Source organism: Chionomys nivalis, chromosome 2 (genome assembly GCF_950005125.1).
Source record: "Chionomys nivalis chromosome 2, mChiNiv1.1, whole genome shotgun sequence".
Lineage (NCBI taxonomy): Eukaryota > Metazoa > Chordata > Mammalia > Rodentia > Cricetidae > Chionomys > Chionomys nivalis.
The window spans coordinates 111,282,501-111,298,976 of record NC_080087.1 but is presented as its reverse complement, the minus strand read 5'-3'; the positions used below and the strand labels follow the sequence as shown (position 1 = coordinate 111,298,976).

The following is a 16,476-nucleotide window of genomic DNA, read 5'->3' as shown; positions in this document are numbered from 1 at the left end:
GAGAACCTGAAATGACCCAATCCTATAGCCATACTAATGAATATCTTGCATATCACCATAGAACCTTCATCTAGCGATGGATGGAGATAGAGACAGAGACCCACATTGGAGCAATGGACTGAGCTCCCAAGGTCCAAATGAGAAACAGGAGGGAGAACATGAGCAAGGAAGTCAAGACTGTGAGGGGGGCACCCACCCACTGAGATGGTGGGACTGATCTATTGGGAGCTCACCAAGGCCAGCTGGACTGGGATTGAAAAAGCATGGGATAAAACCAGACTCTCTGAATATGGTTGACAATGAGGGCTGATGAGAAGCCAAGGACAATGGCACTGGGTTTTGATCCTACTGCATGTACTGGCTTTGTGGGAGCCTAGCCTGTTTGGATGCTCACCTTCCTAGTCCTGGATGGAGGGGGGGAGGACCGTGGACTGCCCAGAGGGCAGGGAACCCTGACTGCTCTTTGGACTGGAGAGGGAGGGGGAGGGGAGTAGAAGGAGGGGGAGGGGAGGGGGGAGAGGGGAAGGGAAAAGGGAGGCGGGGAGGAGGCAGAAATTTTAATAATAAAATAAAATAAAAAGAAGTATTTTGCTTTCTCTTTCCCCACTTTTGCGTTTCATTTCCCCATTAGGGCGGAGCCCTCCCTGGAGAGTTAGATATAAGGTTGACTTCAGCACTCAGCTGTGGGCCACAACACACAGTCTGGAAGCCTGTGAGGAGATCAATGGATCAGAGCTCACCCTCCGAGGCCCCTGGCACGAGTTGGGAGATGGAAGGTAGTAGCTTCAACAACAGGTGCGTCTTTCTTCTTCTATAGTTTTGCCCTCTGACAACATCGATGATTTCATGTCTTGATTAAGTGGCTACAGCTTCAATCAGTCCACACTCCTGAATGTGAAGAAGTTCCGCATTGTAGTTAGAGAGAAGAGAAAGAGAGAGGTAGGACAGAGAGAGAGAGAGAGAGAGAGAGAGAGTCAAAGAGTGACAAAGATAGATAGAGACACAGAGAGATACAGAGAGACGGAGAGAGAACACCACTGGCAAGGCCAGATTGGTACAATGCGCACAGTCATAACGTTCTCACTTGCAGCACTGTCAGCTGTCAGGAGGCTATGGTCACAGCTGTGAGGCACTCCTGGTGACCTCTGTGACATGATTCTGTTGTTATCTCATGAAATCTGAGTGTTCTCAGTCCCTCTGCCTCTCTCTGCTTTCACTAAGTCACCCAGGGAAGAAATTCAAATAGCAGAGTCTCAGGGTCAGCAGCTGGGTCCCCTCTGTCCTGGTCTCCTACCTGTCTGGCAGGACTTGTCACCTAGGAAGCTGTCCCAGGCTCACTCCCGGTTTGAGCTCTCACTGTCAGATTTTGATCCAAGGAAGAAAAAAAGGCAAGAAAGGCCCTGGCTAGCAGCGGCCACGGCAAGCTGCATGTTTTTATTTCCACTTCAGTGTCCTGTCCTAGGAGGGTGATTCCTCTGACAAGGAAATGGCTGACCTCTGTCTGCTCCACAGTGGTGATCAGATGTGCTCCTCAGAAACAGTGCCAGTCAGGGTGTTTGCTACTGCACAGGAAGTGAAACATTTCCAGTACTGCTGTTGAACCCAGGGCCTGGAGTATGCTTGACTACATATATAAATGTCTTCAGCTGTGATATCCAGAAGATCTGACAGATTTTCCCAGGGGGTAGGAATTTGGGAAGATTGACCCACCTTAATGTGGCAACAGGGGACAACTGATCCCCTAGTGTACTATTGTGCAGTCTGGGCAGGATCTTGGCACTGGTTTGAAGTGCAAAGCAGCTCCTTCTTTGTGGCAGGCTTTGCCACATTCAATGGAAGCTTCCAGGTGCAAGTTCTTTCCCATTCCTTGAGGAGGTAGAGTATGCTGCTAGGAGCTGGCATGTCTCTACTATGAGGAACTATTTTATTAAATGACCATATTCTCAGATCCCTGAAGCATTGACAATCAGGGCATAGTTGTCTGTTAGATATATCTGAATTAGACAAATGTTGTTTAAGTAATGAGGTAAATCTGCATGTATGGTTTTAAACTAGTTACAGCTAACCAACGTTGGAAAAAGGAAGAAGATTATGTCTTGTTACGCCCAGATCATGAAGTCTCCCCAAAACCAACAAGGAAACCAATTCCATATGTAAAAGCAAAGGGCTTTTATTCAAGTTTGAACTTGGACTCTCTGTGTCCAGCTCATTGGCACAATCAGAGAACCTTGAGCTCGGTTGTGGTGGGGTTTTATCATAGCAGAGGTTAGGGTGAGGGCCTTTATGGTTCAGGACCCCTGACTGGCTGATCTTTGTCTAGGGTCCTAGTGAAAGGGATGGGTATGCTGGGCGAAGGGATATCAGATGATCCTATCTACAATGATTGGAATATTAGGTATTTCCAATGAAATGTTAAGTACTTTCCTCTTGAATGGTCCATTCCTAGGTGTGCCTGGGTGGTCTCTGCTGATCCTGCTATGACCTAACCCTACATTCCCCCTTTATAAGTACCAATGACAGGACCTGATCATGGGTCGTGCTTTCCCAGGGATTTAAGAGAATGGCATTAGGACCTAAGAACCATTAGCTAACTGATTTTTCTAGGGCAGTGACCATCCTCTGCTACCAGGCCCTGTAGCTCTGATCCTTGAGCACAACCAAATTATAATCCTGATGTCCTCTTTCGTTCTGTGGTCCTGCATAAAGAACCAAAGTGTCTTATCTTATTGTAGAACTACTGTAGCTAATACGTTCATTAACTGACAACTCTGGATCAATTTTCCTTGTATGTCAAAGGGCATTATAGGTAGTCATTTGTCCCCCATGCCAGGGAGTCCCCTTGTCTCAGCATTTCAACTTATTTTGGGCAGGGAATAGAGGAAGACATTTTCTTTTCTGTAACTACTTTGAGCTGACATTTGGGCATTGTGTTCAGGGCCCAAGAAGTCTGAAAAGCTAGTCAAATGTAAGGAGGGAATACAAGCAATGGACACTTATCAGAAGCATCTGATTCACTGACTGAACTGAAGAGACAGGGAGCATTCACACAGGCTGGACTGGTCCATATCATCTTTCAGCAAGTCCAGGACTTGCAGTCATTTTGAGTGGGTTGCAGTCAGCAACTGATGCTTGGGTGTGTCTGCCAGCCAAGTAGAAACCTGTTGAGACAAGTTTGAACTAGAATAGATGTTAAAATTTATGAACATAAAGGAAAATATTGCATTTGAAACTTTCAGTTTCAGAGTCTTAGTAAGTGGGAAGGAGAAGAGTTCGAAGACCATGGGAATGAAAAATATCATCCTCAGGAATGTGATGGGGAAAACTTAGGCTGTACTTATCTTGAATCCCTTTGACCTGTGAGAAGTGAATCCAGGCTTTTCCTGAAGCCTATATCAATTTTTATTTTACAAATGGACGTAAATTCTTTTTACATATTAGTATCATTAATCTACACTGAAATCCATATTGTAGAAATATCAGGTAATGGGTATTTGTAAAATAGCAGTTTAGACTCATACATTTGAGTCCTAGAAACACTACAAATTTGGGTCAGAACCGTGTACATTTTTTTCTCTTGTCCTGAGAACCAGGTATAGATTGAACAGAGATATCCTTGGCCTGATGAGAAGTACTTTCAATTTTATCTTTAGATGACAACCAAAATAAATCCAAAATCTTGAACTTGTGACTGAGCAGTAAGTAGTCACTGCTTACCAGCTTATTAGACCTTTATTAAATATTTAACTTTGAACTTTTATACCATAGAAGGGGGAAAATCTGAAAAAATTTATATCTTAAATTATCTATTTATATTTTTATAACTTCTGCTTACATCTCAAATCATTTTCTTAGACCCTTAAAGCTTATAAGTTTTATAATCTCTTTTTAAGACCCACACCAAGGCTTGATTTTTATATATAAAATCAACTAACAAGTAGGCTATATCCTTGAGGGAGAACCTGGTTGCCTGTTGCTAAACTGACAAGGTACTAGCTGCCCAACCATCAATACAATCAGAGATTCAAGAAAAATAAATTATAACTAAGTGTAGACCAAGCAGCTTCTGAATCTATTCAGCTTCTGAATCCATACCTAGTTAGCCATACCCAGGTCTCCATAGCAATGGAGGCAGAAGTATCAGAGCAGCAGTCTTCACCAAACCCATAAGGTGAGAGTCTTTTCTCTGGAGGAACATGGGTAAAAATGACCTTATTTTTGTCTAGGCAAAAGGAGTACAATCTAGTCTTCAGTGTGCTACTGCTTTCCACAGTCTGGGCCAGGTTCCGGTAACAGTTGTTGTATTGGTCAACTTGCCCAGTGGTCAGCACTGTGAAATTCAAGTGGAGGCATCATGGTACCCCATATTCTTCTTGGAAGACCTTGGGCCATTGTCAGTATCTGGGAGACTCTTTCTGATAAAATAAGTTTTTTAATCAACATTTTAAATGTCATATTCTGCAGACCTCTGAAGTAGTTGAGGGCTGCCCTGGTATTATATCTAAATAGGTAACTTTGTTTCTAGTTACTTCTTTTAGCTTAACTTTTGGGGGGACTAAGTAAGATTTATCCCTGTAATTAATTATATTGATAGTACTTAACATGGCTAAAATTAATGAAGTTGATCATTTATTTATAAGGATGGCTATTAACTTGTATTTCTTAATATTCTAAGTAGGTTAGCAGCTTTCATAAGACTAAGACTGTCAGGTTATTTTAAAAATAATGATTTTTGAATTGAAGTTCTTTTTAGTGAAACATAAAACTTTTCTATGACTCAATTTATTAAGATATTTGACTTAAGCTTAGCAAATTTAGCAAAGATAAGGAGTCTAGACATACATTTTTAAGCCTGAATAGACCTTGTGTAAGGAGAGACAGTTTCTAAGCCAAGGGTTCTGAGCTCTCACAATGTTTTGACTTTTTAAATACAGTTCCCCCATGTTGTGGTGACCCTCCCATCACAAAATTTTTCCTGTTACTATTTCTTAACTGCAGTTGGTCATTGTTAGGAGTCTAAATGCAAACATCTGAGAGGCAGGTAGTCCTAGGCAACCCTGTAAAAACTTTTTGTTTTGTTTTGTTTTATTTTGTTTTGCTTTTTTAACCCTAAAGGTTTAGACTCAATGAGCTGAGAAACTGTTCCAAGCCCTTTGTCAGACTGCTTAGGTCATTGTCTTGCTGCATCACAAGAAATGAACATCTCGGTTTCTGGCTAGCATTTGATGATTATGACTGTGACCCTAATTTTTAGCCTTTAAGTCCAAGTATTAACAATATAAAATATTTTATAAGCACAAATGTCCCATAGTCTTACGAATTTAAGTATTGTAAAAACTATTCTCAAAATTTTTTTAAATCTTTCAAATGCCTTCCTGCAAGATCAAAATTAAGTTCCTCCTTTTTTTAAGAAGCCTAGATTATCTCTTTGGCCCCACCCTCGACACCTATACATAACCTGCATTTTAGATCTCAGCCTGCCCCATTTCACGGTAGCTGCTGCTTCTGTGATGATCACCTGGCACTGGTAATTCTAAAACTGCTACTGTTTATCCTTGTAACTGACTCTCTTTGGGACTCCAGTCCTGCCATACATTTGCAGATGTGTTCCCTCCTTTCCACAACCTCTCCAGCATAAGTTATCATCAGTTCTTACAGGTGTAGAGTTTGAAGTCAGGGATTGTGAGGCCTCCAGAAGTTCTGCTTTTGTACAGGATTGTTTTGGCTATCCTGGGTTTTTTTTTTTTTTTTTTTTTTTTTTGCTTTTCCATATGAAGTTGAGTATGGTCCTTTCAAGGTCTGTGAAGAATTTTGCTGAGATTTTGATGGGATTGCATTGAATCTGTAGATTGCTTTTGCTAAGATTGCCATTTTTACTGTTAATTCTGCCTACCCAAGAGCATGAGAGATCTTTTTACTTTCTGGTGTCTTCTTCAATTTTTTTCTTCAAAGATTTAAAGTTTTTGTCATACAAGTATTCCACTTGTTTGGTTAGTGTTACTCTGAGATATTTTATGTTATTTGTAACTATTGTGAAGGGTGTTGTTTCTCTGATTTCTTCCCCAGCCTTTTTATCATCTGTGTACAGGAGAGCTACTGATTTTTTTTTGAGTTAATCTTGTATCCTGCTACATTACTGAAAGTGTTTATGAGTAATAGAAGTTCCTTGGTAGAATTTTTGGGATCACTTATGTAAACTATCATATCATCAGCAGTGATAGTTTGACTTCTTTTCCCATTAGTTTCCCATTGATCTCCTTTTGGTGTCTTATTGCTCTAGCTAAGATCTCAAGAATTATATTGAAAAGATATGGAAAGCATGGACAATCTTCTCTTGTTTCTGATTTCAGTGGAATAGCTGGGAGTTTCTCTCCATTTAGTTTGATTTTGGCTGTTGGCTTGTTGTATATTGCCTTTGTTATGTTTAGGTATGTTCCTTGTATCCCTGCTTTCTCCAAGGCCTTTATCATGAAGGGATGTTGTACTTTGTCAAAAGCTATTTTGGCATCCAATGAGATGATCGTGTTTTTCTATTTTTCAGTTTGTTTATATGGTAGATTATGTTGACAGATTTTTGTATGTTGAACCATCCCTGCATCTCTGGGATGAAGCCAAGTTAATCATGGTGGATGATGGTTCTGATGTGTTTTTAGATTCTATTTGCCAGTATTTTTATTTAGTATTTTTGCATCAATGTTCATGAGTGAGATTGGGTCTGTAATTATTTTTCTGTGGTTTGGGTATCAGGGTAATTGTAGCCTCATAAAAATAATTTGGCATTGTTCCTTCTGTTTCTACTGTGTGGAATAATTTGAGGAGTATTGGTATTAGTTCTTCTTTGAAAGTCTTGTAGAATTCTGGTCCTGGGCTTTTTTTTTGGGGGGGGGGGGGGGGCGAACTTTGATGACTGTTTCTATTTCTTCAGATGTTATAGGTCTATTTAATTTGGTCTTGATTTAATTTTGGTATGTTATATTTATCCAGGAAGATATCCATTTCCTTTAAGTTTTCCAATTTTGTGGAGTACAGGTTTTCAAACTATGACCTGATGATCTTCTGTATTTCTTCTGTGTCTGTTGTTATGTCCCCCTTTTCATTTCTGATTTTGTTAATTTGGGGCTGGGAGAAGCCACTCTGCACTGGAACCCATGTGAGAAACTGCGAGAACCCACTGCCGCTTAGTTCACGGCAGCTGGCAGCTGTCTCTGTCTCTTGGGCAGCTGTTGAATGACACGTCTCTGCATTGCAGCTGGCCAGAGACTATGTGACTAGAAAGCTGCATCTGGTTCCATTTTTGTGCGTTTAGAACATTTTTTGTTCAAGCCTTTTTAGGTCTTATGAGGATCTATGTACCATATGGGCACCATTTGATGGCAGAGATTTTTATCTGGCAACTGTACTCAAATAATTACTTAGAGGTTTAATATTAATTACAACTGCTTGGCCAATGTCTCAGGCTTATTACTACCTAATTGTTACATTTAAATTGACTCATATTTCTTACCTATGCTTTGCCATGTGACTCATGGCTTGTTAGTTCCTTTTCTATATATCCTGCTATCTCTGTGGTTCACTGGCATCTCTTGTAACTCCACCTTTCTTCTTCCCATAATTCTCTTAGGTTGATTGTCCCCCTCCCCTATAATTCCTGCCTGATTACAAGACACTTAACATTTTTTAAACCAATCCAAGCGACAAATCTTGACAGCGTACAAAAGAATTGTTTCACAAGTCAGTAGTTACCTGTTTCTCCATCTCTGTGTGTGTCTCTCTCACATATACAAACTTTTCTCTTTCATGAAAAAGGAATTCTTTTCATTTCTTTTCCATATGTATTATTTTATATGTTGACTTTTGAACTGTAACTTTACTAAATTTATTAATTAGTACTAATCTGTGTCTATAATCTATATAGTTACTTTCAAACAGTTTTACTTATTTCCATCCTTCCTCCTTTCCTCTTTTCCTTCATTCCTTCCCTCTAGTACAGTATAAAGAGAGAATGCTAAGAGTGAACACACTTTCATTGTCCCTGACCTCAAAGGGAAAAGCTCTAAACTTGTTCTTCTTGAGAATAATATTATGGCTTTCTCCTATGTGATCATTATTATACTAAAGTATAGTTCTTCTAGGCTAAATTTTGAGAGGTTATTTTTATCACGAAAGCATGCTGAGTTTGTGCAATACCTTTTCTGCCCCTGTTGGTGAGACATGATTTACATTTTCCCTTCTATTAATGTGATGCAGCCGATTTACCTATCTGCCAATATTGAAGCATTTTGTTTGCTTCATCAACGTGGGGTGACATGAAATGCCTGACATTTGTGGAAAGGTTGGCTTCCTCTCCATGAATTGTATGACCTCGGCTCAGAGACCAGACTAGTCAGCAGTTTAGGTTCCTTAGCCATGACTACAAAAAGCTAAACTCTACGGGTAGGAAAGTGTTGGTTTCGTTACCCATTTTGTGTGGGATCCTTGGTCTGTCAGTACTAGAGGGTATATACTCTAAAGTTAGGCAGGCTGCCAGCTTGGCTGTTGGCCTAGGTGAAGCCATAGGCTAGGCTTTGACCCAGATGGGGTGACTTGCTGTTTGTCTCCTTGGATGGGTGGAGCCAATTCTCTAATCTATTGTGATGCAGAATCAGCAAATTCTTCTGGGTAGTAGGCTGACTCTGTGACCAGACTGGAATGCTGTCTAGGAAGGGCTGGTCAGCCGGGCAGCGGTGGTGGCGCACGCCTTTAATCCCAGCACTCGGGAGGCAGAGGCAGGCGGATCTCTGTGAGTTTGAGACCAGCCTGGTCTACAAGAGCTAGTTCCAGGACAGGCTCCAAAACCACAGAGAAACCCTGTCTCGAAAAACCAAAAAAAAAAAAAAAAAAGGAAGGGCTGGTCATCACTGCCCCATTCTTTGTTTCTTAGTGGTCTGCTGCTGAGTCATTCAATGTTCTTCATTGGGCAAAACAGATGGAGGCCTCCCAGAGGCACCTGAGAGTTCTGTGGAGCTGTATGTTCTCATCTGGTTCTGATTAAACCTTAGGTCCAAGGTCTTCACCTGATTAAACCTTAGGTCCAAGGTCTTCACCCTAGTAAGGCCTGTTCCAGCCTGAGCAAGGGGCAATGCAGTCAAAGTGAGACTGCTTCTCTTGTCCTTTTGATGTGAGTTTGTGGTCCACGGGTAAGGACCTCATCCTCCAGTTATTGTGTGTGTGGGATAGTTAGTTGCTGGCTGATTGTCCTGTGCTGGGGATTAAACACAGCAAGATGTTTTTAACCTAAGTGCTGTCTGTCACCTCCTGACATCCCTGTTTAGACTGTGGAAACATCCAGTCATACAGTGTTGAAGTTAGAGTTTCTACTGCGGTAATGAACACCAACACCAACTTGGGGAGGAAAGGGATTTTTGTCTTATACATCCATATCACAGTCCTCAACAAAGGAAGTCAGGGCAGGAACCTGGAGGCAGAAATTGAAGCAGAAACTATGGAGTAACACTGCTTTCTGGCTTGATCAGTTTGCTTTCTTATATATACCAGGTCCAACTGTCCAGGTGACAATGCCCTCAGGGAACTGGGCCCTCACACATCAATCGCCAATCAAGAAAATTCCCCAGAGACTTACTTACAGGCAATACAGAGGTAAGCCTTCCTTTTTTAAATTAAGGTTCCTCTTTTCAAATAACTTTAGCTTTGTCTAGTTGACAAAAAATACAAAACAAACAAAATTTTAAAACCCAAACCGGTTAGAACACAATGTGTGTTTGTTATTCAAACTATCCACCTTTGCCTGTACTAGGAAGAAAAAATATTCAGCCTGTCACCTTTATTGATCTGCTCATCTTTTTAAATTTACACTTTCATATTTTGACAGCTTTTTGAGTTTAATTTACTTGCTATAAAATTTACCCATTTTAATATACAATCCAGTGACATTTTACAGAGCCATGCAACCAGCAGCACAGTCCAAGTTTGGAACTTTGGATTTACCATCCTCAGAAGAATCCTCCACAGCTGTGGACAGTCTGTTCTTGGTCCCCTTAGTCCACGCAACCACACATACATCTGTCTCTATAAATTGCATTTCTGGGCATTTATAGTTATGGATTTATACATTATGTTTCCTTCTGTCTTGGCTTCCTTTATTAAGAAAAAGATTTTTTGCGATTCATTCACTCATAGAATATATTAGCATTTTGTTTCTTTTATTGAGGAATAGTGTTTCATTGTATTAATTGTCCAGTTTCATTTTTCTACCCTCGAACTAATGGCCATTTCAAATGTTCCTAACTTTTGGCTATCAATAATGCTACCAGAAATATTTGCATATAAATTAGTGAGAATATTCCTTTTCTCCTGTATAAGAACACCTAGTAGTGGAATTTTTGAATCATACTCAACATTATATTTCACTTTATTTTTCATCTGTGTGTTAATATGCAGTATACATACATGCATACAAAAACATTCACGTGCATGAGGGCTTACATGTGCAGATGCACATGTATGTCTGTGCACACATGTATGGAAGTCAGAAGTTGATTCTGGGTGTGGCAAGTCAGGGTTTCTCTCACTTGAACCCCGAACTTGCCAAATTATTGGACTTGACTCATTGTATTTATTGGGGTTAACTCAAGACCACCTATCTTATGTGTGCTAGTCCTTTACAGTCTTTCTTTCATGAATAAAACCTTACATTTTGCAAGCATATAGACTGATGGACCTGATTATCATTTCCTCATGGTATTTCCCCCTCCAGGATGTCCACAGAAGACGAGGACACAGAGACGATTCCCTTAGAACCTATATTCCTGTGCTTCAAAAAAAATAAAGTGATGATTTCAAATGCAATAAAAAAGCCATTTCCTTTTCTTGAGGTACTTCGTGACAACAATCTCATCACTGAAAAAATGTACACAGTAAGTGAGGTTTATTATACTCTATTCTGGTAAACAAGCTCCAAATTAAGTTATACTTTGATATCTTGGAGCCAAACTGGATGACTGGCAGGTTTTTAAAGTTGAACTTAACTTAAAAAGTAAGATTTTATTTCTCATGTGCATGCATGTTTGTGTGCTTTTGCATGCTCATGCACGTGTTTGTGTGTGTGTCCACATTTGTGCTGATGCCTACGGAGTCCAGAAAAGAGCTCTAGATTCCCTGGAACAGGAGATACATGTAGTTGTGTGTCATCTGCTGTGGGTGCTGGGAATCACCCTGGTCCTCTATTACAGTAACACATCTTCTTAACCACAAGCCAACTCTCCAGCACCAGAACCTAATTTTTGAAAAGAATTATTGACAAAGTTTTCATAGCACTTTGTAGAGATATTAGTTACAATAATACATTCATCAATTATAAATTAGAATTCTGGACTCAGGTTTAAAACCTGCATATTCTGGAAGTGATATGTATCATGTAAATATTTTGAGAAGTCTTCTCTCCATGTATTAAGGGGAGGAGAAGCAGAGACCTCATGAGATGGTGCTGCTTCTATCTGAGGAGAAGGTGTTCCATGGTCCCTTCTGGATGAGTATTGCTGAAGAAAAGCCAGAGCAGAACAAGGGTTCTCTGTAGATGTGCAATGTCTCATGCATTTTAAACCATAGAGTTCATGCAAATCAAAGTCAACTAAACTAAAATAATAAACTAAAAATTAAAAGTGATTTTAATTTACTGTTGAATTATTTTATTGAACTGACTTAGTGAAATTTCCATGAGGACATTCTATTTTAATTAATATCTATTTAAAAAACCTAGATCAGAGAATATTACAAACTATAGAGATTTTTATTTGGACAAATTTTAAAAAACTTTTTATTATTTTATATGTATGAGTGTTTTGTCTACGTGTATGTCTATGCACCACGTTGTCCCTGGTGCCTCTGGAAGTCAGAAGAGAGGGCACCAGATCCTCTGTGACTGGAGTTACAGATGGTTGTGAACATCATCAGGGTGCTAGCCATCCTGTCTGGGAACTCTGCAAGAGCAGCAAGTGTGCTTAACAACCGGGCCCTCTCTACAGCCCCTCCAGTTTTGTTTTGTTTTGTTTTTTGCCTTATGAATATGCCTCCCTCCAGCAGAGTTCACTGTCAGAGGTAATGAACGCCTGATTTCCTATAGGAGGACAGGAGGTGTCTGGGTAATAGGTCAGCACTGGGCACCTACCCTGTTAGTTAACCTTTAAAAAAAAAAAAAAAAAAAAAAGAATGCTTCTGTTTTTATTTTTATGTGTACAAGTGTTTTTCCTGACTCTATGTGTGCACAAAACTTGTGGGCCTAGTGCCCATATTTTACAGAAATCAGAATCAAATCCCTAGGAACTGGAGTTCCAGGTGTTCTTGCATTGCCGTGTGGGTGCTGGGAACTGAAAGAGGGTTTTCTGCAAGAGCAGCAAGTATTCTCAACCATGAGTCATCTTTTCAGCACCTCTACTCTAAAAAATATTATTGCATATACTACTTATTTATTATAAGCATGCGTATGTTTCTATTGAGTGTGCACATGTGTATGAGCCTGTGCACACGTGGAAGTCAGAGGACAGCCTGTGGCTAGTTGGTTCTCCCCTTTCACCATCTGAATCCCAGTGACTGAACTCAGACCATCAGGATTGGTGACAAGGGCCTATAATGCACTGAACCATCTCACCAGCCCCGTTGTTAACCCTTAACCCAAGTTTCCCTTTCTTACAAAAAGTGGCCCTTCTTACATGTCATAGAAATGAGGGTGGAAGTCACTAGTGAGTATTTTGAGAGAGAAAATACTTACTTGTTTCATGAAGTAGCCATGCAAATATAAAACTTTGCCTTAGAAGATATGTCTGTTGGGTATTGAGGTACACTAGCTATTATTGCTTCCTAGAGCTTTTCTGTGACCTGGATGCCTGCACTTACACCTTCTCCTTTAAAATTTTTAAGGATTTTAAAGATTCCTGTACAAACCTGGTTCCTGTACAAAACGTGGTCTACAGAGCACTAGAAGAACTGGAGAAGAAATTTGACCCGAATGTTCTATGGGTATTGTTCAGTCCTGAAAATCTGAGTAAATACCCTGATTTGGAACCCATTTCCAAAGACTTTGAAAATGGTAATTTGGTTTAATATTCCCCTATGAGATCCCAGTCATTAATATATCAAGCGTATATTAAATGTCTACCACGTGTCATATAATGCAGCATGATTGGGAATATACTAGTTAACAAAATTAATGCCCGTCCATAATCGTAACACCTATATCTAATGGCTAGAGTTGACACGCTCCCGAGGTCTGCTAGGCTGGGCATTTAGACTGAGAAGACAATGAGAGACCCACCAGCATCAGGCTATGGAGAAGAGGACAGGAAGAACTCAGTCCCAGTAGGGTAGCACTGCTGTGTCTCTTCAGTGGAGCCCTTATAATCAGGTTCACTACCCCCCACCTTGAGTGACAGCTCAGCTGTGGGTTGCAAGATCCATCTTAGCTTAGCACCACATGCCCATAGAAATCAACAATGTGTGAGACAGTTCTTCAATCCCATCTTGCCTGTCTTTAAAGCCTGCCCATCATGAAGCTTCCCTTTGGTATGTGCCAGATCCTAGACCAAGAAAGCCCCTCTTTCTTCTTACAATTGTGACAGCCTGGAAGCCATGTTCAGTTTTTATTTTATTTTATTTTTCTGTTTTGATGTCCAACTTACCTGCCCTCTGAACACTGGAATAGGAACACAGCACAAGTGTGTCTTCTACCTTTTTATTTCTGACCTTGAGTGTCCCCTTTCTGTATGGGAAGCATAAAGTCTCCCCTGTGGAGTCTTCTCTGTCCCAGGACATGATGGGTGAACTTTGTCATGTGGGATCCATTGAACTTGATCAGAAGACTTGAGATTCCTAAATGTGTAGTGCAGAAATGTTGCCTTTTGTCCCTGTTAAAGATCTCTAATGGCTTCCTCCTCTTCTTTCCTCCCCCTTCCATTTCAGCCTTAGCACAGAACCAATTGTGTTTTGAAGAAAATGATAGAGGGGACCCAAACTTGCAGCTCAGTCTTGAACAAGGTAATTACACCTGGAGAGAGTTTCTTATTGCTGCAGAGAATAGAAAATAAAGGAGATCCTTAGCAGAGTGTGACTGGGGGAAAAACAGAGAAGGCAGTGAGGGGAGTGGGTATAAGTCTGGTGTTAGCTTCATGTACCATGACATATTACCCAAGAGAAGCTGGATATTCTAAACTCTGGGGCAGGGGGATTATGAGCTAGAGACCAGTCAATTGTACATAGCAAAACTCACTCAAAAACAAAATGGATACCTAGGAAGTCAATTTATTTGGGTTCATGATGTTAGGGACTTCAGCCCAAATGGTTTGAGCTCATTTCTTAAGATAGGGCATAACATCAAAGCAAGGGCATGGTGACCTGGAAGCAAGGGAAGAGAGGATGTGCCTGTGTCCTTCAAGGTTACACCTCTGGTGATCTAAGTTAGTTCAGCTCGGTTCTGCCTATTAAAGGTACCACCAAGATCTACTAGTGCCATTCTGAGGGGCAGACCTCTAATACATGAGTCTTGAAAGGAGGGGATGCTTTAGATCTAAACTGACCAGCCTCTAGGAGGATGTAGGATCCTGCCAGAGTAACCATGACATCAAACAGTCAGCCTGCTACCCATGATGAAGGAACCTAACCCAATATCAGGAGCCAGATTTAAAAAGACTGACTACTCAGAAATAACTGTGACTTAGAGAAGCCTCTGAAGGAGATGACCAATATGGGACTGTGAATGGTGAAGCAGTGTGGTCCATGGTGGCATCAAAGAGGAAATGCTCTGTAAGAGAGATGTTCCTGTTTTGTCCTGCTCTTATATGCACTGGTCTCTGACACCAGATGTGTGGTGAGTGGCGATTTCCTACACCAACCAACTCTCTAGACATCATCAAGGTGTCTTATGATGTAATTAAATTCAGATAAAGGGTTCAGTGCCACAAGACAGCAGTCTACTACAGATGCTGGTTACAAAATCTGGGGTATGACCCATGCTTCTGGTCAACTGAACATAAATCAGAGGTTGCCGTGGTGCCTTGGGCTATAGAACTTGTTAGCTCATGAACCTTAAGGAAACTGTAGCTTACAATTGATTAGAAAAGTTATAGCTCAAAAACAGCTACGGTAAGGGGAATTGCAGAGATGACTCCCTTGTCAAAGTGCATACAAGCACAGGACTTGAGTTTGATCCCCTCATCTCGTGTAAATAAAAAACAGTTTAAGACACAGGGGCAGGTGCTATAATCCTAGTACCAAGGAGCCAAAGACAGGCAGCTTCCTTGAGATCACTGATTATGAAAATTGATGAGGTCTAGTTCAGTGAGAGACTCCATCTCTATAAAAAGAGGTCAATGTCACCTGAGGAATGACACCCAAGGTCGTCCTTTGTTCTCCACACACATATGCACACAAACAATAACCACATGGGAGAGAGACACTCCAAGGAATAAGGGGGAGAGAACACAGCACTCTCTTGTCATCCCTGGGCATGCCAGCCTTCCTTCACTATGGAGTTTGTCAACCCAAATCTCTCTGAACAGAGACGCTTATGATTTTTAATAAAATTTTCATCATACAGCCATGATGGATGGTATGAATAGCCATGCAATCAAGTCAATTTCTAGATCTTCTCACCTTGGAGGTCAGCACTCCAATTCTGTCACGATATATTGTTCCCCTGGCAACCAGCCTCCATTCCTAAGGGCTTTCCAAACTTTACTTCTTTAATGTGCACTGTGGTGTGTTACTGAGGAAGGCTGGTTATGCACAAGGGTAGATTGACTCTCTTTTTGCCTTAATCACTCAGAACTCAATTGGGATTTCAGGAGCTCTGGCCAGGAACAGGGGCTGAAGACCAAAACTACCATTTCCCAGTATGTCACAGTTTTACACTTGATGTTAGAAGAAATGGATTCAATATGAGAAACGTTTTTTTGAGAGCAAAAATATTTCAGAAAATATATAGGTAGAAGATACACAGCAACAAAGTGGTAGAGGTATGGGGAAGGGCACAGGGATTCTTTGAGACAGAGAAAGGAAGAGGGAAGAAAATGAGAGCAGAAAGAAGAACATAAAATGGCAGAAGGAATCTTATTGCTAATTTCTTGCTTTGGTTGCATCTACATTTGATTACTGTCAACCCCAGCTGGTATTAAGGATTGGTATCATTTAGATGCCCAGTTTATAGGTGAAGAAGCTAAACTTGAAGGAGACTGTGTGTGGAGTGTTCACAGGGTCAAATGAAAAGCAAGAATCCAGGCACTCAGGAGGCAGAGTCTGTGTTCTTGACCATGTACTGCTAATCTGATGGAACACATGAAAAAAGTGGGGAAAATAGAGAGATAAAATACAGGAAGGAATTCAAAAATAGGAGGAAATGGAGGCAGGCTGCTACTGAGTCCTCACGAAAAGGACAGCGGGGACGAGCTATCAGATATATACAGAGAGGCCATTTTGTAAAAGAAAATGTGGTCC

At 40.7% G+C, this 16,476-nt stretch overlaps 1 protein-coding gene across 1 annotated transcript in view; it reads left to right on the top strand.

The window, feature by feature from the left end:
• The first annotated feature begins 682 nt into the window (after positions 1-682).
• The window catches only part of LOC130869283 (nuclear autoantigen Sp-100-like), a 104,892-nt gene continuing 89,098 nt past the window's right edge, over positions 683-16,476 (top strand). Inside the window, exons 1-5 of the mRNA XM_057761285.1 lie at positions 683-795; positions 9,532-9,633; positions 10,751-10,910; positions 12,910-13,078; positions 13,948-14,022. Coding sequence (XP_057617268.1) covers positions 725-795; positions 9,532-9,633; positions 10,751-10,910; positions 12,910-13,078; positions 13,948-14,022 — 577 coding nt within the window. The 5' untranslated portion in view covers positions 683-724. The remainder of the gene's footprint in view (positions 796-9,531; positions 9,634-10,750; positions 10,911-12,909; positions 13,079-13,947; positions 14,023-16,476) is intronic.